The sequence below is a fragment of the Penicillium hordei genome (genome assembly GCF_028827395.1).
Source record: "Penicillium hordei strain IBT 12815 chromosome Unknown utg000003l_segment0_segment0, whole genome shotgun sequence".
NCBI classification, from domain to species: domain Eukaryota; kingdom Fungi; phylum Ascomycota; class Eurotiomycetes; order Eurotiales; family Aspergillaceae; genus Penicillium; species Penicillium hordei.
This window is the reverse complement of record NW_026623144.1, coordinates 2,054,559-2,075,546: the sequence shown is the minus strand read 5'-3', so window position 1 is coordinate 2,075,546 and position 20,988 is coordinate 2,054,559. Positions and strand designations below refer to the sequence as shown.

Genomic DNA, 20,988 nt, shown 5'->3' with positions numbered 1-20,988 from the left:
AATGCCCTCGATCTTTTTTCTTACCTCCCCCGCTTAGAAATCCACCACCCCGCGGCAGATTATGCTCTGTGTCTTACCGCTTTAGTGACCGCTTTTGCGTCAGCACAAAACGCCTCATTGTAGTCTTTAGCTGGATATATTGGGTTTTCTGTGAATATATAGCCACAGTCCTGAATGTAGACTGTTTAATTGCGGGTTGCGCTGATTCTTTGCATTTACCTAGGTGTTTCAAAGCGGGAAGAAGCCATGAACCCCTTGCAGGAGTCTTACCGATGTGAGCAATGCGACAAGGTATTCGGACGTAAACACCATCTCAAGCGCCATATCCTAACTCATACTCGCCCGCAACTTCATCTTACTTGTGAGCAGTGCGGTACAGCACTGACACAGAAATGCTATGACCGGGGACATGTCGGGTCGAAAGAGTTTAAATGTCGCTTTTGTCCAAAGTCCTACACTCGGAGGTATGGCATAGCCTCTGCGCTGCAGGCACTTCCTAATCATACATTGTTCCAATTCTGATCTCCCGCAAACATTAGGCATAGGCTCACGGCTCATTTGAGGAAACACCATGAAGGAAAAAATATAAAAACAGAGCCGTCGGACCAGACGAGTGCTTTATCCCAGCAGAATATTCAAGATCCGAGCTCCGTATCTTCAAACTTACATACATCACCTTTCCCATTGAATGAAGATGGAACAAACCAAACTACTCCAGGTCTGGGTCTGGCCTCGCCTGGTACAGACCCCACGACGCAGGATCAGATTGATGTCTCGCATGATGGTATGGAAATATCGGACGAGTCAGAAAATGATGAGAACGGCCCAGCATCGCAAGAAAGACCGCCTGCTAATCCTACACGTGCCCGGGCTCCTCGTCTACGTGTCCAAGCTTCGGGTGCTCGTACTCGTGCCCCTGCTGTCCCTTCTACACCTGTTGCTCCTGCTCCAGCCAACTCTTCTAAGCCAACTCGCCAGTTGAGATCATCACTTCCCAAAATGCGGCGTTCAGATGAGCGCTTCTTGTTGCCTGAATTCCGTTACAATGTGATGACCAACGCCTCAATATATGAGTCACTTAAGTCATACCTTGTGAGCCTGGGGGAAACAGAAGATGGGACATTTCCATGGTGGAGGGTTATCCAAGACTTTGTGCACTTGTATTTTGAACACTTTGACCATGAATACCCCGTGGTTCACCCATATGCTTTAGAATTCGGACATGACAAAACCTCATGGATGGTACTTTTAGCTGTGGTCACTGTTGGGAGTCAATATAGCGCTTTCGGCAATGCCAGTCAGTTTTCAGCATCCTTCGGGGAGATCCTGTCTCAGGCAATAGAACAAAACGTAAGTTTATTTCCCAGTGAAGCTCCGTACCTCATATTAATCAAATCAGCGGCCTCAATCACCCGAGTCAACAACTTTATCCTATGCACAAAGCGTATTCCTCAATGACGTCTCCCTGATGTTTGGCGGGTCGCACAAAGCCCAGTTAAAGCTGCAGTATGAGCGAAATGTTCTTGTCACCTTGGCTCGTGTCTTGAAGGTTGATCTATGTATGAAATCAAAAGCGTCACAAGCTCCAACACAATGGAGAGCTTGGCTGGCAAGAGAATCTCGTATACGTCTACTTCATTGTATCTTTCGTGTGTGCCACCTGCGACAACCGTGGAAGCCATGGACGCCTGGCTAATCTTTTACCAGAACTTGAATGTCTTCAGCTCGTCTTCTTCGATCGTCAGCCAATATTTGGACAGCATGAACTCCCCGAGGAGTTCCCCTGTCGCCAATCACTGTGGTGTCGCAGGAATGCTGACAATTTCCTTCATATATTCCAGTCTGATCAAAGTGAGCTAATGTTATTTGTTGTCGACCAGATATCTCGGGATTGACCATAGCTCTTAGATCTATCACAATCTGTATCCACTCAACTTGATGTCAGAAAAGCCAGTGAAATCATGGCAGGAATGGATGCTTATCGCCGAAATCTCTACATTTTGTCTCTTTATAGCGAGGAGAGATTGTTCCTTGACAAAATGTCATATTCTTCCATCTGGAAATCGAGTCTAAGTTCTCAGGTCACCGGTGTGCCAGCTCCGGGCCAATGGGCCCATCTTCCACCAACCCCTTCAGCTCTGCGCGCAATGATGTTTCGATCGATGGACGAAGTATTTGCGGCCATCCCCATCTCGGCCAAGCCCGACTATATTGCCGCTCGGGATGTCATTCATCATGTACTATCCCTTGTCCGAGTAGTATCGCTTCACATGCTGGAGTCATTTTCAGGATGGCAAGGCGAGGAAGCCGAAGTCGATGCGTCAACAAGTAGCCTGAAGCATTGGATGGAAAACAATGCATCCGTTGCCAGGAAATGTCTATGGCATGCTGTATGTGTTTTCAGCGCATTGAAAGTCAAGCAGAAATTTGCCTGCCATGATCCTCTCTGTTTCCTGTTTGCTTTCTTCTATATATGGGCCTTCGATACGCTCGTGGTCGCTCCTGAAATCAAAAAACCGCAAGCTTCAAACAAGGAGATTCGCTTGTTAGACACTAGGGAAATTCACATTTGGATTGCTGAAGGGCCAAATACTCCGCTCAATCTTGTTGGGGTCGGGAATCTGACGGGCAAGGCAAGCTCCTTGCGTCTGCTCACCGAGATGCACCAAGTCTTCTCAAAACGCAAGTCCTGGCCTGGGCTTTGCCGTGGCCTTGCATCTGGGGTTGATCAAATCCTGAGAAACAGACAGCTCCTCAGGAAGTCCCTCAAGAGTTCCCTCCGGGAGACAGCAATGCCCAAGTGGCATGAAAGATTCTTTACTTGCTCTCTGAATAACATTCTTCATTCAGAGCTGTTTTAATGATACCCGAAGCCTCGAGGCAATAGAATTTCAAAGGCTTCATGAATCAGTGGTTCTAGTATCTTTCTCGTTTTCTAAAAACCGAGAATGTACTATATTTTATACTAACTACATACTAATTACATACTAATTACAGGATCTCTCTTTCTCTCTCTTCTCTCTCCGGTGATAATCCTAAGAAGAATAGTTGGTCGCTTATACGGCCTTGTCATAACCTTTTAAATGTATACGAAGGGGGTAAAACAGCATGCTTTGTGCAAGAGACATTTCTATATATACAATGTATGTGACTATTTGATGATTAGCAAAGCTTGATATTCGTGAGTATTGCTTACAAATTAAGTATAAATGGCATAACCCCTGATAATATATAACTTTTGAATGGTATAACTAGTTGGATGGTATATGCATTACTCTAGCAAGGTTGACCTCATGGACAGAATTGGTACGAAGGGAGGTACAATTGTATAAATAAGATATTGTAATGAAAAGTTTGGACTATACCTATACCAGTGTTTCTTCCAAGCTCTTCAAAAATCAAACTCTAATCATAGCTATCCCAACCATCTTTAGATCTTGCTACCTGCCTTTCTCCGTGCCTCTTTCTCTTGATCACGGAGCAATCGGCGAAGAATCTTACCACTCGGGCTCTTGGGAACTGCATCCACAAATCTGATACCTCCCTTCAGCCACTTATGGCGAGCTTTGTGGTCTTCGACATACTTCACGAGAGCTTGGGAGACTGATTCATCCGATCCTGCCGTGGGAGACTTGACAACGATGGCCTTGGGAACTTCTCCAGCGCGATCATCTGGAATAGCGATAACAGCACAGTCGGAGACATCGGGGTGGGCGAGGATATGGGCTTCGAGTTCGGCAGGTGCGACTTGCAAACCCTAGGAATGACGTGTTAGACCGGTAATCTTTCCATCAACCGATGGCATCACGAACCTTGACCTTGATCAACTCCTTAATTCGGTCGACAATAAACACGTGCTCGATGCCCTTCGGGCTGACACGAATGACAGCCTCATCTCCGGTACGCATCCATCCGTCCACGAATGTCTCTTGGGTGGCTTTTTCGTTGTTCAAATAGCCCAGGACGACACTCGGGCTTCGGACCACCAGCTCGCCTGGTGTGTCGTACGCTGTGATTTCCTCGTTTTCAGGCGTCACAATGCGTGCCTCGACTCCAGGGAGCAAGGCACCGGATGAGCCTAGCCAGATATCGTCGGGGTGGGTGGAGCTTATGACCGTGGACGTTTCAGTCAAGCCTATGCGTGAAAATGTCAGCTGTGTGTCTGTCTATGAGAAGCGCTAATGATAACATACCGTATCCTTGGCGGATCAAAACGTCCGGGTAGAATTTGAGGAAATCGGCTGCTGTCTCCATGCCCAGGGGTGCCGCACCCGTGAACAAAGCCCGCACCGAGCTCAGGTCATACTTGGAGCACACGTCTTGAGTGCCCAGCATGTGGATGATGATCGGAGGCACCTAAGTGGTTGCGGTCAGCATTTGACAGGGTCTTCTCGTCAGCAAAGAAATTCTCACCAGGAAGAGAGTGGTGATCTTATAGTGTTGAATGGCATTCAGGTAGGATTGCAATTCGAACTTGGGGAGAATGATTGTTTGGTCGCCTCGGTATGCACCAGCATGACCAATGACCACAAGAGCATAGATATGGCTCTGCGGAAGGAGACCAAGAGCAACCTCAGTACTCGTGGGTTTTGTGTCCCCACCATCCCGATAGTTCTGCTCAAATGCCTTGATCTGAAGGGTATTGGCAATCACATTGCGGTGTGAGATCTTCACTCCTTTCTGTTTTGCAGCACCTTATCAGCTAAAGTGTTATTCAAGTGATTGGGACACTGCTTACCGGCAATCCAGATGTTCCACTCGAGTAGCACAAAAATGCTGTTCGTCGGGCTGCCTCACCTGCGCTCCATCGCAATTCATCCACTGGCGGTAGGGACTTTCCAGCCTCGATGAGTTCGGAAACAGACTTGTATTCTGTTGGAACTTTCGCGCTGCCAAGAAGTTGCTTGGGTACATCGAGTAGGTAGATCCGGTTCCTCGGGAGACCAGCCTTGGCTGCAGCTTCCAGCGAGATGGAGAGGAGAGGAACACAAGTAACCAGGGCCTTGGCCTTGGAATCAAGCAGCTGATGTGTTAACTCGGCAGCGGAGTATGATGCATTTGCGGGAGTGAGAACACCCCCCAGTTTGTGAACGGCCCAGAATAGGGGTAAGGAATTGATCTAATGGCAAAACGAAAGAATAAGCTTCTTTCTATTCTTTTTGATACAGGATTTCCACCTACAGTGTTGAGAGCAAACACAGCCAGTGTCTTATCCCATTCCGACCCTTCATTTGGCGCCCAACCAAATTCTTTTGAAAGACTACGAGCCAGCGAGTCAACGTGATAGGCTACCTCTTGTGACGAGTATGACTTTCCGCTGATGCCACATGTGTATGGGTCCCGGGAGCTGGCGTGTGGCACTCGTCCATATTTCTCATTAAGCATAAACTCGCTGATTGGGATACTGTCAGGAATTGAGTCCAATTGGCCCGATTCCTTTGAAGGCAAAAACACCATTTTCCCTCCCCTAAATTCTCGGAGTCGCGGCGAATGGTATCAGCTAGGGGTAAATTTCCAAAAAGTAGGATAGTAAGGTGGTTTCGGCTATTTTTAATATGCGGTTAGCTGCAGCCAGATGAGCGCAATGAAGTCTGACTCACGGTTTAAGGCTATAATGGGAATAAGCAAGGGTTTAGAGAACTAACTAGCTAAGGGGAGATTTATGAAAAGTGACGGGTGCGGGGAACTTCGGCAAACATGGCGATCCCTAAATGGTTATACCGCTAGTACCTACAATATAGGTATGGAGTAGTACGGAGTAGTTTCTTTCTGACCGAAATTGGGTAACCGAAATTGGGTAACCGGCCTAAATTTATGCCGTTCGACTCGGTGGGTATTTTACGCACTTTAGCTGCTTACAGTTGGAGTTTATGCCAAGACCAGAGTTACCTCGGTCTATACATATCCGAGGGTATTATATACATGCTATATCTAATATTAGCTTTAGTTGCTGTACAAGAATTTGCTTCGGTTCCTGATGAATAGAAAGTCGGAATTACCCCGAGAAATCAAGATATTTGTCTCCTAAACTTGCTTTAAAAGCAGAATGCTCGATTTAAAGTGACCTTGGCGTGTAGATGATCAAATCCTCATTCGCGCCCGCTGACTTACCCATTTCAACTGTGCCGAGTACGGCTGATTTGGACCAAATTTGGCAATAGGTGCTACTACCTGTAGAATAAAGTAGAAGGATAATCTACAATACATTACCCTATAGAAAGTCGCTGTCGTTGTCGTTTTTTAGTTTTTCTAAATCTTGTACACGGTGCTCCCTACCAACCGTCCCACCGAGACAGAGCGTGAGCGTGATGATATTCCCTCCTAAGGCTCTCAGGTCTCGCTCTCTCTTTGCAACTTAGATGAGCACATATACATATGTGTGTGCGTTATATTACTACATGCCTCATCTCATTCAGCTATCCCATGCATTTTCTCCTCACTTCCATCGATGTTGACTTGTATCTATCTCTTTGTTGCTGCCGCTTTGAGAAGTTATCTCTGATTATTCTCTACGGACACACCCTTCAGTTTCCAAGTTCCTTAAACATAATCTATAACATGATGGGACTCATAAATAGAGGCTTCGTCGCGCTACGACTTGTTCTTGGAGTCCACCATAGGTGGGTTCAATGTTACTACTTGTTCATAGTAAGGCGGTATATACCTTTGCGTATACACGAGACTGTCATAGTAAGTTTGACCATATTCTCTATTGCTTCCGAAATGATCACTTCAAACAGTAACAGTTCATATCTAATTCTTAAGCAACGCTAATTGGAGGCGGCTTTTTGGATTTGGGAGTTTCCAACTGCGATTAGACCACGCTCTCCCGAGCCGACTTTCCTTGTAGAGAAATAGAATCCTCTGTACTTAGCGATGCATATTTTCCGTTCATGTGTTTGAAAAAGTGTCCCGGGTGTGTGATGCAAAGGGCTAAAACGGCTACAGCGCACATCCTGTACCCTTATCGTTAGCTTTTTGAGTTCAAGTAGAGATGGGAGTGCGTTCAAGCGTACACAGATTCAAAGATGATGAAGGTGAGTTCATCTTGCATAATAGGATTCTGCCATCCACCGGCCATTTCCGCGATACTAAATAACGAATTAGTATGTTTAAAAAAACCGTAGCATGTGAGATATTCTTACCGGTAGACACATCGTGCATAGGTTGTCAAAAATGCCACTCCAATGCCACCAAAAAAGATCCAGAAATTCTTGCACGCCCAAACATTCTCAGCCTCCACCGACAAATGATGCCCTTGTGCCTTCTTGACGCGCCAAAAGTATTGTGCCCACAGTAGCCCAAACACTGTCAGAGTAACCACCTGCCAGACAATTCCAGCCAACATGATATTACCTCCAAGGGAAGATTCGTCGGAAGTGGTGGCTGTAGCTGCAAGAGCACCACCAGCTCCTTGAAGAACGAGCGATAGTATATCACAAGAGACGAATATGTAAGGATACCATGCCGCTCTGAGCATCGAGTACTTGCGTCCAAAAAGAATGACTACATGCTTTAACGTCAAGTAGATAGCGGCCGACCAGAAGGCAGGTGCAATTATCAGGGTGCAAATCTGTGTTTTAAACCCGACGTCGGAGTATGCGTTACTGTGCAGCATAAGTCGGCCAACGTACCCTATCCAAATTTGTTAAATATGATCTTGATGCTCCAAGTAATTTCAGGGGCATATTGCGGTTGAAAGTAGCAAATTTACTTACCGATAACCTCTGAGACGGCTCCTAGAACCATAGGAATACCGAAAGACCACATGCGCCATTTGAGCATCTGGACAAGCTGGACCAGACCAAGAATTCCAAAGATAACACAAAATGCGATGCTTGCGGCGAAGTTGGGGGCATATCCAGAGATAGTACCAGAGATAGGACATTCAGGAGTTACTTTCGTACACTCAATCGGTGCTTCGTCTCGAGTGATAAGCATTGTGATGGGAAGGCTTTATAACCAATTGATGTCGAGATACAGAGTTTATATTGGTGGGATCCTTGTTAGAATCTACTTCATCTACTTTCACCTGATGGGATCGATCTCATCTTTATAAATTCGAGTACCATGACCTTCACAGTCTGTCTTGGCTTCGCCCTTGGTGTTAAAATCCACTGATCTCGCCAAGAAACTAGAACTACACAGTAAGCCGGGTTGTATTTCCGGTCTAGGCTGCACAGAACTGATTTGACCTATGACATGAGAGGATCATATGGAGGGTGAGATTATAGTACAACTCAACAGAGTCCAGCGGACATAAATCATGAAAATGGGAGCCTCATGGCAGTGCAAAGTCGGAGGTGGGGAGCTATTAGCGGCCCAATTTGCCAAGAGCTAGTCCTTACGGCCGTATGAATTTATAATTCTACCTGTTTACGGAAATCTTTCGAAATAGTGGCCCCAAGCTCAGTACATACTCTAGCCTATTTTTATTAAGTTTGCCTGTATGCTTACTACGGAGATCTCTAGATGTTCAACTTACGGCCGTAGGATTATAGAAAAATCAATATAATCGGTATTTCATCCCACTATTATTAGTTACAACCCACCTCTTCCCAATAACCTTTGCTGGCAGCCTAGTCACTTGGAGGTAAATATCCTTAAAAGTGTTTCGCTTCACCTCCGAGAAGTTATAGCTATATCTCATGGTGTCTTGGCACTTTATAGTTAGAGACGGGCCAGTATCCTTTCACCAACGCGACTGGGAGTGTATGCTGCTTCGCATGGCGGCAAAATGGCTCGCAAAGGAGACTAGGAATTTGGGGGCCAATAGTTTGATGTGAGACCGCCAAGGCTCCCGAGGCCGGTCCTCTCCGTCACTGACCAAGCTGCCAGCGGAGATACTGTATTCCATCTTCCAACTCTTGGACCCAGGTCTGATATGGGCCAGCCCAACAAATTTCTTTCAACTCGTCATCCAACCGACTAAGGTGGATTTCTGTGAACGGCTGCTGTTTCTCGAGTCTCTGCAATAAGGTGCGACCACACCCATCTACAATGTAAGACCCAACGAACTCCAATCGCCTAGCCTGAAGCCGAATGACAATTGATATTGCAAGCCTACAGCAACTGTTTTCGTATAATGCCTCACACTACATTTGATAACCATGGTACTCTGGGGTTAAGTTACCGAAAGCCGACTCCTGGCTCACCTGCTGTCACCAGGATTTACAAATCGGCAGCCATGAAGCACCGGAAAGGATTCCACGATGGTTAGCGCCCTAGGCATCATCTTGGAAGTGATAATGAGGTCGAAACTCTCCAAGAGAGTTATAGAGATGCAATGGCACATATCTATGAGTTGAGTCGCAGATCAAACGAGGCTTTGACCCACCGACTGGCAAGGTTCTAAGAATGCGGAATGACTTCATTTGAGAACATGACTCTCACAGACTTTATTCGACTATCCAATGACGAAAAAGGCAATGTATTGAATCAAGAAGCATGGGGCATTGAGCGTCACCAACGGAAGTGGGATGAATACTGGTACCAACGAGGCGAGCTTAGGCCACGCCTTGACGGCATTGAGGGCTCCCTCAAAACTCCAATTACTCGAAGCTGTCGCGTATGGTGTGAATCACGGCCCGCCGCCATTTCCCAGGATTTACAACCATTTTAGACAGCAAGCGCGTCATGGGGCACCAGCCCAACCTTGCAATCCACACGAAGGACACTAGGACTTGGTGGTCATAGCTGGTTGATCGCGCAGTCCCCTACGTTCTCGATTAGCCTTTTATTAGATGGCAATATGTAGTTGGCCTGCTGCCACTCTATTCTCCACCTTATGGTGACATCGAACCAACTATTTCACTCAAAAGGTCCCAGAAGCCTTTACAGCTGTCGCTTTGATTGACAGTTCTATGTGCCATCATCAACGTAGCCCCAAGAGTAATGAAATCTGGCCGATGCCCTGAGCCTTCTAGTTTCTGGAGATACAGTATGGGAGAAAACGAGGTTCATTAAATTGAGACAGAAATAGATTATGTACCAATCCATGGATGGATACCTAATTCCGGTACCCGCATGGCTTACCCGTGGGTAAGGAAAAATGAAACCCCGCCCCAAACCCTGGAACCCACATTCGGGTCTAGTCTCAGCGTATTGGGATAAATATCCCAATATCAAGAGTCAACCGAAAACCACCACGATGAAGGAATGATTTACCGGTTACAGCTTTAATTCGCTCGATAGTGGCATCATATTGACCGATGAATGGTTCAACCTTTTAGCGTCGTCTGACATCTCACCATAGGACGTCGCTAATCCAGGCTATGTTATTAGCCTCTCACTTATCCTACTCCATGGAACCTTTACGTTGTATCTATCAATCCCATTAAGTACTCCTCAAAATGTCGACTTTCGCGTCTTCTACCGACGGAGCTCATCGACAACGCGAGTCTCCCGATACCGGGACCCTCTCAGGCACCGACGAAACTGCCGCTAGCAGCGCATCCAAACCTCAAAAGAAGGCCCGGCGCCGAAACCGGGTGATCCAATCATGCCTTGAGTGTCGGCGAAGGAAGATGAAATGCGATAGGGAAGTATGTATACCCGGACACCCATATCGGAATTATCTAACAAGCCAGATAGAATCCATGTCAAAACTGTCGCTCATTGCAACAACAATGCATCTATGTCAATTCTGTAAACCCAGATAGCCAATTTCATCAAAGATTGACTCAGATGAAGGAGGCCAAAGATGCAATCGATAATACTCTTAGAGGAGATCAACCAGAATCCGCAAAAGGTGGCTCACGGCGAAGGCGAAAAAGAAAGCCCGAAGAGTCCATGAGCGATGATTCAGAAACTTCTGCCGATAACGGATATTTGGAGCCGACACCGTTAGCATTTCAAGACGCAGTCTACGCGGACGAAGCTGATGAGGTTGAAGATCTTGGCTTCAGGATTGGCAGAATGAGGATCGGAGAGAGGATCGGTGGCTACTACCGTCCAAGGAGTGCAGAAGAGGTGTGTTACAGTAATTTTTTTTATCTGGGCATTATGCTTCATGACTGATTTAAGCTACAGATCTTGCTTTACCTTCAACAGCAACCCAGAAGGTCGTCCCCCTCAATACCATCACCGAGCCCCCCTGGTATAACAGAGGACCTTTTGCGACCAGGACCGTATTTCATGGTGCCCTCTATTGATTTGTTGTTTACTCAGGCTTCTTCGGGATATGCTTTGACTCAGTATCTTCCCCCTCGGAGTGCTGCAGACAAATTGATGGAATGCTATTGGGATGCGGTTCATCCAGTGTCCCGAGTTGTCCACCGACCCTCATTCGTTCAACGATACGAAACTCTGTGGGAGACAATAGAGAATGGGTATCCGGTGCCCCCATCGCTTGCAGCAATTGTTTACTCCATGCTATTCTCTGCTTCAGTTGCGCTGTCTGAAGAACAGATTTCAGAGCTTTTCCAAACCTCCAAGCAATATTTGAAGGATGGCTTGCAACTGGGTACAGAGCTAGCTCTCGGTCGGGCTCATCTGCTTAGAGCGAGCAAGATTGAGACTCTACAGGCATTTGTTGCGTACTTGGTAGGATTCTAATATTCCTAATGGGATGACTGATTTCTCATGTATAGTTTAGCTTTCAATGTGTCTCAACGAGATATCTCGCGCTCACTCTGTTTTGACCGGTATGCTTATTCGACTGGCCGAGTGCATGGGGCTTCACCGTGATCCTACTGAGTTTGGATTTTCTCCCACCGAATGCCATACTCGACGCTTAGTTTGGTATCAAGTCTGCTATCTTGATCTCAAGACAAGTGCGGTCCAAGGCCCCCGCCCGTTCATTCACAAAGACGGATATACAACTCAACTTCCTCTGGACGTGACTTCATTGCAAGTATCCACGGATAAGCCACAAGCTTGGAACGACATGATATTTTCTATGATTGGATTTGAATGCCAGGAAATGGCTCGGCAATGCATAGCATTACGCAATAGACTCGACCAAAAGAAGCTCAGCCTAACAAAAGTCTTATCCAAGATAGAGGCTTTTCGAATTGAGATGGATGCTAAATACGGCCCTTATTTCAACGTATCGTCTCCAAGTCCGATGCAGAAAATGGCCAGTCTAGTGCTTAAGCTTTCCACAAGCCTCTTATACATCAATATCCTAAATCGATACATGACCAGTGTTGCATATCGGATTCCCGACAGGTTGCGCCAAATAGTGCTGACCAAAGGCACCGACGCTTTGGAAGCCGCGGTGGAGTTAGAATCAGCAAAAGACCTTCGGAAATGGGCGTGGTACAGTTCTTCTTGGCAGGAATACCATGCTGCATTTCTCTTGCTTCTCGAGGTTTTCCTTTTCCCGATGCGCAGAGAGTCAAGCCGCATATGGTGTTGTCTAGATTTTATTTTTGCGGATGTTATCTCGACCCTCCCTCCTCCACTGGAACAAAACGGAACGGCGCAGAGCATTCAAGAAATTGTTGCACAGCGAGACATGAAAGCAAGATATTTGCTGATGATGATTGTCGAGCACATGCATGCTTACCAAAAAGCAAAAGGAATAAAGACACCCGTCCGGTTCAAAGACTCGATGATTATCCTTCCGCCCCAAAAGGATGGTGATGATTCAGATCCTAGAATGCCACTCAACTATGCACACGGGGAGCCAAAGGCAGAATACAATGCTCGATATGCTTCGATGCCTCGAAGCGGTGTCATGTCTAGCCATACCGAAGTACAATCACGAATACCCCAGCCACCCACAGGAATGCCATTAGAAAGCGGAAATGGGCCTGTGAATGAGTACTTGAATACTCTCAACAGCACAGATAGTACTTGGGCAACTACTATTGAAGGATTCTCTCCTTTTGGAGATCCATTACTTGACAATCCGATGCTTCACTCAGGTCACAACAACTCCTCAACGAACACAACGGGGAGCACGTCGGCAGGATATGGTGAAATGAATGGACAGACGAATTACATAGGTCAACAGATGCTAGAGATTGACTGGGTAACTCACACTATCTTCATTCCTCGCAGTGCTTTACTGACAGGCCCCACAGAATCTCTGGAATACCATATTCCCACCACAAATCAACGATGGCAACCTGGACATCCCCGAGGATGGTTTGTGGAGTATAGGTGACAGTTTTGACCAACGGAAATTCTAGTTTTGCTCATTTTTTTTCATGAACCAGTAGCAACCAATACTTTGTTTTTCTTTTTCTTTTTTTTTTAAAAAAAAAGGCGATTCCGCCCTTGTATACCAGATTTGAAACAAAGGGTGGGCAAATTCAATAGCATTTGATCCCAAGTCGGCCGTTTCAGAATTAAGACAACTGTCTCCTAAACTTGCTTCAAAAGCAGAATGCCCGATTTAAAGTGGCCATGGCGTGTAGATCATCAAACATGTATTCGTCCCCGCGGCCGGCTTACCCTTTTTAGACTGTGCCGAGATATCTTGTGGTACACTAACAGCTCTTTTGAAGCTATTTAACTACAAAATCAAATACAGCTTGATCATGTTATATTTTCTTATATGTATATCCAAAGGTTACTATAGTTCCTTCATGGGCGAAGTGACAACATCCACGACTGTTCATTTGAAATCAAACATGACAGACTCGACTGACCAATCTTCCGGTACAATAGCGAATATAACAAGGTCTTCTTAACGTTCAACTGCCGTGGGACCTGCAGTTGAAGTACAGCTGTGGCGTACATATTCATCGATAACCACTTGCATGTCATATATGATCGACCATTTAGCCTACCGTTTCCATATCTCCGTCATCCAGTTCATATACAAGCCACCCATAACCGAGAAGATTATTTCTTGAGTATCTACTTCTCACCCATTGTAGGATAAGTCTACTGGAGGTTAGCATCAAAGTGTCTAAACCTCGTGGGTTGGGGCTCTCATTGTGTTACCAACCGGAGATTTCTCGGCGTCAACTTATAGCAAATTAACTCAAGGTCATTTCTTGTGATTTGAAATTCATAATGAGCAATAAACTCCCTCGATACTAGCTCATACTATAATGCGACGTCAAAGTTTATTGCCGGCTGCACTCCGACCTCGATGCCGCTCTGGCAAAATATATCTTGCCCTCACCTAGTTCCATCATCCTCCCATCTCACAATCCATCCCACCATCTAACGATTTTCATCCCTGTCTACTATTCAATAATTTCTCGAAGCTGAATACTTCTTGGGAAATTATATTGAGCACAATTAAGACCCAAATTCACCTTGTATGGTGCCATTGGGCGTTCTATACTGTGAGTCTGACTATCGATTTCCGCCACTGAATATGACTTTGTTGGCAGTTATGTCTCTTCTGGGATACTTCTGAATATGGTACTTACTTGATTTATCACGAATTAGCTTACTTGTACAACAAACTGTGGGAGATGGCACCACGCCCTGCTGTCAATCGTCGCCAGGCGGCTGGAAGACCAGTGCGCACACGCCGCATTACTAAAACAAAGAAAGAACAATCAATCAAAGGTGCCATTGGCTTTATTTTACTTTTCATGAAATATAACATGCTGATACGAGACAGTTTCCTCAGATCAGCTGGAAGCTGCTATTAACGATCAAACTCTTGAGCCGGTTTATGGAACACCCCCGGCCTGGGCAGAGGTATGCCACTGCTAATCGGTTATAACTCATATGACATTTATACTGAAGCTTCTTCTAGGGTCGCCAGCAACTTTGTGATGCGATTCCATGGTTTCGTTGCACTCAGGGTGCAATGTATCACAATGAAGGTTTCTGCTATGGCTTCCTCATTGATGCTGATGGTGGTACCCGCACTTATATCGACGAGGAAATTATCATTACCAGAATGTAAATATTGTGTCTCGAAAATAATGACCTGTCTCTACTAACCTTCATCAGCGGCGGATGCTGCACTAAAGACTCGGGGGGCAACTTGACCCTCGAAAAGAACCAAGACCCGGAGAATGCACTCGTCCAAAGCATCATTGCTAGCCAAAACTCAAAGCTTGCTGTTGGGCTTGTTATAGGTAATTTATCCAAGACTATACTAAAGGAAACCTACTGACCACCCTTTTAGGGAGCAAGAACAAGATTCTCAACCGAGAGCTTCCGCATCGGTACAACATCATGGATTGGTTTCGTGTTACCAATGTCTGGTTTGAAAAAATTGGTCAGAAACATGGAGTCAAGGTCCGCTTTGAGAAACTAAACCTCTCAGAAAGGAGCTGGTGGGCGGCCAGAGACTCTCTCCCTCCTGTGCCCCTCGATGAACGCGACTTTGAAACAAAGCCCAAGATCCTCAAGTGTGAGAGATGCTTCACGGAAAGTGTTCACTTGTACGAGGAAGGTTGGATGTGCCTCGACCCTGGTTGCGTCGCCTTCTGGAAGATCGAGAATGCTTCTCCTCCCGCTGAGCTCACTTTCAATCCTGATTTCCTGAGCTCTCGGAGTCGTCCGGACCCAGAAATCCAGCCGCACTACAGTCTAATTCCCGATCTCTTGTCTACGTTGGATGAGAATGCTGCAGACGTTAGCACATCTCGAATCTCATGGAAGGGAATCGTGTGCCCTATGTGTCTCAAATGCATTCGACGAACTTTCTGGCAAGGCTGGAAATGTGACGATGACTCTATCAGTGAGGAATGTGTGAACAGCTGCCCATTTCAAAAGTTCATGAACATGAACCCTGTTTCGCTCCGGGTCGTCCTCGATCATTTTGAGCTGGCCCCGATCAAGCGAGCAATTCTTTTTGATCGGAAGTTTATCATCCCAGAGATTGACGACCGCACCTTCTTCCCTTACCGGAAGTTGACTTACAAGCTCGACAGAGTTGGCACCATTACCCACTTTGTGTCCAACAAAGCAATCAATGGCCGTGCAAATGGACCGGATGACCTTTTCATTAATCTCCAACGTGGCGACCTTGGTCTCAAACGATTCCGGCTCCAGTCCAGTCTGGGTAAGTGAGCCAGATACAAGCCCAGAAATATAGCTTCTCACACTGGAACAGTTGCCGGTACATTGACCTCACATTTCGCAGTCAACTACGTAAGTGAAGAGACACCTCCTTCGCATTCTAGTTTTTATCTCATCTGACCAAATGACATAGGGTATGCCCTACAAATATGTCGTGTCTGTCGATTCCAAGGGCTTTGATGAAGCACCCAACGACATGCTTCAGGCTCTTGGTCGTTTGTCGTGGGCAACTGAAAAAGCAGTTATTTCTTCTGGAGACGAATACCTGCCTCCAAATGAGTTGCTGACGCTCGGCTACTTCGAGGAAATGAAGATCGGAGTAAGCCAAACTTATGAGACTGACAATGGCCTACGCTAAACGACCTTCTCTCAGTTCCACGATGATGGCGAGTCCTCGCTGGGCCCCACTATCGCCACACTGTCCCTTGGAGCGAAAGCAACCATGTTCGTCCGTATGAAATACAAGTTTTTCAATGGGTGTACCCGAAGGGCTGAACCCAAGCAACTTGGGAATCTTCTGCAAGATGATCCTGTTCTAAAAGATTGCATGTTTGAGGGCGAACGTCGAGCACTAAAGGAGGAGTTCAATGCTGGTGAGATCTCGCAAGATGAGTATGATGACTCTCGTCGTGCTCTGTCGATGGGCCGCAAGGGAAAAGAGGCCCCAGTTACCATCAAGATGGAACTTCATCATGGTGATCTGGTTGTCATGCACGGAGAGAATCTTCAGAAGCACTACGAGGTTTGTGGTTGTTCTCCTCTATACCAACATTGAACATCAGGTCTAACCAATATAGCATTCCGTGGTGCCCGAGAACAAGTTGCGCTTTGCTTTGACTGCGAGATACGTCAAGCCCGACCATGTTGATGCGAGAGAGATCCAGAAAGGCCAGTTCTCACTCACACCTGACCAAATCTACGATGGAAAATGACATTTCTTCTTGCTGATTCGAAACATTTTTTTCCACGTTGTCAACTCCAATTGCTGATCTCTATGGCTTGAGTACCCACGACCTTATTTATATCCACCATGATACTAATTGCCGGGCTAACCTTTCTATTCTTGTGATATATATCTATGATGCGCCCAGGCATGTTTTGCTGTTTTTGCTATATACCCTACTTCTTATACTTTTTTATTGTGTGCTTTCTATTAGTTATATCCACGCAGTGATATCGCTCGACGGCCACTACCGTGCTACCAAATATTATATGTTTTATTGACAACCTCAATTTTAGTGTTAGACACAGTCCCACCTTTGCTTTAAATTTTTTTGTTTGGGGAATATGTAGTTACCAGTTACCCTGTTATACCACAAGATATGACATAAGAATCTTCGTACTCCTGGCCTCCGAAAGACCGAATCGAATCCGAATTGGGACCAATCTTTAGCTTCACGCTCAGTTCGACTCATCAATTCGACGGACCTCAACCTTAATAATCAAATGAGTCACTCATCGGTAATAATTCCAAATATAAATATAAAGAAAAGTGTTTCAACTCACCCACCTGAGCCAATTATATAGCAGTGTCCGCCCGATTCGATCGGGACTCCGACCGAAAAGGGAAAACGACTGAAGACAATAACTAAGCGGCTCCGCGGCCTCGGCACGCGGCCTCCGCAAGGCCCGAGCGATCTACACTACGTTTTTTTTATTTCATATCGGGAGTTTGGATTGTCGAAAGTATACTAGTAAATAACGCGAAGTGATCGCGAATTCATTTACCAAATGAATGACGAGGCGCTGCGAGCTGTGAGTGCCACCAGATGGCTTTCGGCTTTTGTATACTGATGATATTAGTGTGACCGTTGCCACTCGAGAAAGGTTAAAGGAGTTCATCGAGTCTATTCACTGCCTACGGACTGACCGTTTTTTCATAGGTCCGCTGTGATAGACAGCTACATTGTGCGAATTGTAGGGATGCAGGCGTCGAGTGCAATCGTACAAGAGCTAAACGACCTCGCCGGCAATCATCCTCGGTGTATGTTTTCATGACTCCATCTTGGTACATGCTTACTGAATCCAATAATAGAATATCTGCTCTCGGAGAAAGAATGACAACCTTGGAAAGAACAGTTTCAGAGTATGATTGCCATTCTTCTGTACTTCTGTACTCCCACTGATTGATCGATCAGGAGCATTGAAAACATCATTTCACCAAACGTTGAAAATTATCATGATGCAGGTAATCCCTCGAAAAAAAGAGACCAGATCCTGTGTCGCACATAGAAGGTGCATCCCAACTTGCCGAAGACGAGTGTGCCACTAGATCGGCCACACACCATGCAGAAAAGGCGAGAGTCGTTATACAAGGAGAGCTTGACGGAAATGAGCACATGGACCGCGAACGAAAGGCAATCCTTAGGTCTGCCCTGCAATTCATAGATATTACGGGGCACAGGAGAAACTCAATCACCGATAAATTTTCGCCTTTGGAATTGCCACAGGAAGACCTTCAACATGTTGGTCCATTTATTGCCCCTTCGCCAGAGCTAATTTACATGCTTCTTCTAGGTAAGAAAAGCTATCTTCATTCCAATGCGTCCACTAATAGTAATACAGAGCCAACAGCTACGACCCTACAGTCTAGTTCCGTACAATGGCCGGACCACATCTCAGATACAACACTGGAGAAGATGGCTTCCACCATTCTCAGTGATAATGATCATGAGCATGGGCAGTTATTCTATCAGTATTGTACATGCATTTATGTGAAGGCCATCTTCCATCTATACCAAAAGCCGAGAGCATATAAGGATCCCCGCATCAACGCACAATTTCTGAAGTCCAAGAAATTATATGAAACGTATGCTTTCCGCGCTCTCAAGAGTCTCAATTTCTTGAATCCTCCAACTCTTCCGTTCGTTCAGGCGTTGATATCTGCTGTAAGGCATCATTCGTTCTTCGAAAAACAAGTCTTTTATTAACAACCATCGAACAGGCATTTTTAATGCAGTATCTTGGCAACATGAGTCAATCCTGGATTCTCACCTCATACGCTGCTCGTCTGATTACCGCTCTAGGCTATCATGAAATTCGCAATCCGGTTGGGGATTCAAGCGTCGATGAAGAGATCCATAGCGCTGTATGCTGGTGCTTCTACCTTGACCGAAATCTGAGCACCCTTCTTTATCGACCACTGTCGCTGCCCGAGCCTCGCATCTCTCCCTCGAATCTAATTTCTCTCGACCAATGTCTGCCCCATACCCCATTAATACGAATTTTGTTGGATTTGGCTCAGGTGCAAGGAGAGCTGCTGAATTGCGGAATGGCGGATAACACTCGCCAAATCATCGCCAATTATTCAAGGCTTCAAGAACGAATGGAGGCCATATATTCCAAAATACAATCTGTGAGTTTGACTACATAATCGTCTTTCTTCGAGCTAACCTATTCTCCTAGAGTCGAGCATCGGCACCAAACTGTATCGTCTCGGATTGGATTTCATGTGAATTTTGTTATTACGCGATTCTAGTTGATATTCTTCGATCACGGTTAAAATGTACCTTTTCTCCTTTGACACACAAGGAATGTGTGTCATATTCTCGCAAATCTCTCAGGGCACTACATCACCTTCAGAAGAACCTTGCGGATACCCCGGGCTTCGTGGATCCTTATCCCACATTCCTAACATGGTTAGTTATGCTAAGCATCATCAGTCCTCCCACTAATATCTCTGTATTTTCCTCAGGACTATTCTTCTATACCCCTTGAGTCCATTCTTTGTTCTCTTCTGCAACATCATTGGGGAATTAGACATGGATGACTACAATCTAATGCAAGACATCACCCAAAGCCTGTCTCAGTTCGCCGCAAGTCCATATATTTCAAAACTCCTGAAACTTCTGGACTACCTGCAGAATCTCTGCGTACCGTTGATCCAAGCCAAGCAGCGCATGGGCCCGCAGGCCAAAGTCCTTACTTTGTACCCTTCAATGACTGGGACCAGGAACGACCATCCGGCTACTCATGAGAATGCGCATCTCTTGATGGCTAGATCTCCTTATGTGGATCCCGTTGCTGGAGGGTACCCTCAGCAATTGCAAACACCAAGTGATGGAAACTATACACCTGATGATGCGTTGAGAATGTGGCAATTGTTTAATAGCGAATTCTCACTGGAGTGGTTCGAGCCTGATTCTGTTTATTATTGAGGATGCTTGTGTTTATGGACACGTCTGTTTCAATGAAATGTCTCATTTCTCCAATCCTTTAATTTCTTTTCCTTTTACTTCTAGGACCGTCAACCACTTGTTCCTATGCAAATGTGTGCAGTCTATAGCGACATCATCAACCATCAACCATCACTCTTTCCGGAACTCATTCTTGACGCCCTCCAATCTCAGTCTGGAGTCATTTTAGGCGAAAATATACTGTTGCCCAAGTCCACTGCACATGTGGTTGTGGATGCAATATAAGCAGTGGGGCCAAATACGGTTCACTCAGCCTCTCAGCCTTGCCTCTAAACGAATACGTGGAATGTGAAATACTTGGGGGCTATGATTATATCTATTCACATGTATGGACTATTACCTATTGGGGTTCACTACTTTTCCTAATGGTACGGATATATGAAGGTTGACCTTGTTATGAATAAAAAAAGTAGGAGGCTATGTATGTGCATATGTATGATATGATGACCCCGGACCCCTGCCCCGGGGAATAAACCTGCCTGAGCACCTGGGCACCAATTGTTAATTAGAGTAAAGACATACATGGGTATATGTTGTACCTAGTACACTTCATACTTCGTATATTTAAAGGCAGTTGCAAATGTGAACGTCCATATTAAATATCATTCAGCCACTTGTGCCGAGTACAATAGGCATAGTGCACGAGGTGGTGAACCCCGTTGGCGGTGGAGACGGTACCTCGACTAGCGTGGGCGCTGCTGATGGAATCCCAACACACCTCCCACATATTTCCCCCCCAAAACAACTCCTGGTTTTGCATATCTGCTAGACTTGGTTTCTACATTACCAAGGCTAGTATATCGCGCTCTACGGTTTCATTGGGGATGCCCAGAGCCAGCTCTTC

At 45.8% G+C, this 20,988-nt stretch overlaps 8 protein-coding genes across 8 annotated transcripts; 6 read left to right on the top strand and 2 right to left on the bottom strand.

The window, feature by feature from the left end:
- Nucleotides 1-246: 246 nt before the first annotated feature.
- On the top strand, nt 247-2,861 carry N7537_006007 (transcriptional regulator family: C2H2 zinc finger and Fungal Specific TF; the record flags this gene model as incomplete). Its single annotated transcript, XM_056897064.1, has 5 exons — nt 247-274; nt 719-1,350; nt 1,400-1,649; nt 1,708-1,851; nt 1,909-2,861. 5 exons carry the CDS (start codon nt 247-249, stop codon nt 2,859-2,861), a joined length of 2,007 nt encoding a protein of 668 aa, XP_056752849.1.
- A 569-nt stretch (nt 2,862-3,430) lies between these two features.
- Nucleotides 3,431-5,457, bottom strand: N7537_006006 (acyl--CoA ligase; the record flags this gene model as incomplete). The annotated part of the gene is made up of 6 exons (XM_056897063.1): nt 3,431-3,757; nt 3,813-4,135; nt 4,194-4,356; nt 4,414-4,680; nt 4,739-5,119; nt 5,182-5,457. 6 exons carry the CDS (start codon nt 5,455-5,457, stop codon nt 3,431-3,433), a joined length of 1,737 nt encoding a protein of 578 aa, XP_056752848.1.
- A 1,549-nt stretch (nt 5,458-7,006) lies between these two features.
- Nucleotides 7,007-7,941, bottom strand: N7537_006005 (RTA1 domain-containing protein; the record flags this gene model as incomplete). Its single annotated transcript, XM_056897062.1, has 3 exons — nt 7,007-7,091; nt 7,146-7,635; nt 7,719-7,941. 3 exons carry the CDS (start codon nt 7,939-7,941, stop codon nt 7,007-7,009), a joined length of 798 nt encoding a protein of 265 aa, XP_056752847.1.
- A 1,441-nt stretch (nt 7,942-9,382) lies between these two features.
- N7537_006004 (uncharacterized protein) lies at nt 9,383-9,622 on the top strand (the record flags this gene model as incomplete). The annotated part of the gene is made up of 1 exon (XM_056897061.1): nt 9,383-9,622. The coding sequence occupies one exon, from the start codon at nt 9,383-9,385 to the stop codon at nt 9,620-9,622; it is 240 nt and encodes a 79-aa protein (XP_056752846.1).
- Nucleotides 9,623-10,352: 730 nt separating this feature from the next.
- Nucleotides 10,353-13,139, top strand: N7537_006003 (Zn(II)2Cys6 transcription factor; the record flags this gene model as incomplete). The annotated part of the gene is made up of 5 exons (XM_056897060.1): nt 10,353-10,544; nt 10,594-10,971; nt 11,032-11,544; nt 11,597-12,979; nt 13,032-13,139. The coding sequence occupies 5 exons, from the start codon at nt 10,353-10,355 to the stop codon at nt 13,137-13,139; spliced, it is 2,574 nt and encodes an 857-aa protein (XP_056752845.1).
- Nucleotides 13,140-14,381: 1,242 nt separating this feature from the next.
- N7537_006002 (uncharacterized protein) lies at nt 14,382-16,880 on the top strand (the record flags this gene model as incomplete). Its single annotated transcript, XM_056897059.1, has 9 exons — nt 14,382-14,478; nt 14,534-14,613; nt 14,672-14,820; nt 14,872-14,999; nt 15,050-15,931; nt 15,983-16,020; nt 16,082-16,267; nt 16,322-16,690; nt 16,746-16,880. The coding sequence occupies 9 exons, from the start codon at nt 14,382-14,384 to the stop codon at nt 16,878-16,880; spliced, it is 2,064 nt and encodes a 687-aa protein (XP_056752844.1).
- A 799-nt stretch (nt 16,881-17,679) lies between these two features.
- On the top strand, nt 17,680-20,105 carry N7537_006001 (fungal specific transcription factor domain-containing protein; the record flags this gene model as incomplete). The annotated part of the gene is made up of 8 exons (XM_056897058.1): nt 17,680-17,703; nt 17,832-18,034; nt 18,087-18,136; nt 18,163-18,465; nt 18,514-18,836; nt 18,893-19,303; nt 19,354-19,586; nt 19,643-20,105. The coding sequence occupies 8 exons, from the start codon at nt 17,680-17,682 to the stop codon at nt 20,103-20,105; spliced, it is 2,010 nt and encodes a 669-aa protein (XP_056752843.1).
- A 111-nt stretch (nt 20,106-20,216) lies between these two features.
- On the top strand, nt 20,217-20,913 carry N7537_006000 (uncharacterized protein; the record flags this gene model as incomplete). The annotated part of the gene is made up of 2 exons (XM_056897057.1): nt 20,217-20,354; nt 20,755-20,913. 2 exons carry the CDS (start codon nt 20,217-20,219, stop codon nt 20,911-20,913), a joined length of 297 nt encoding a protein of 98 aa, XP_056752842.1.
- Nucleotides 20,914-20,988: the final 75 nt, after the last annotated feature.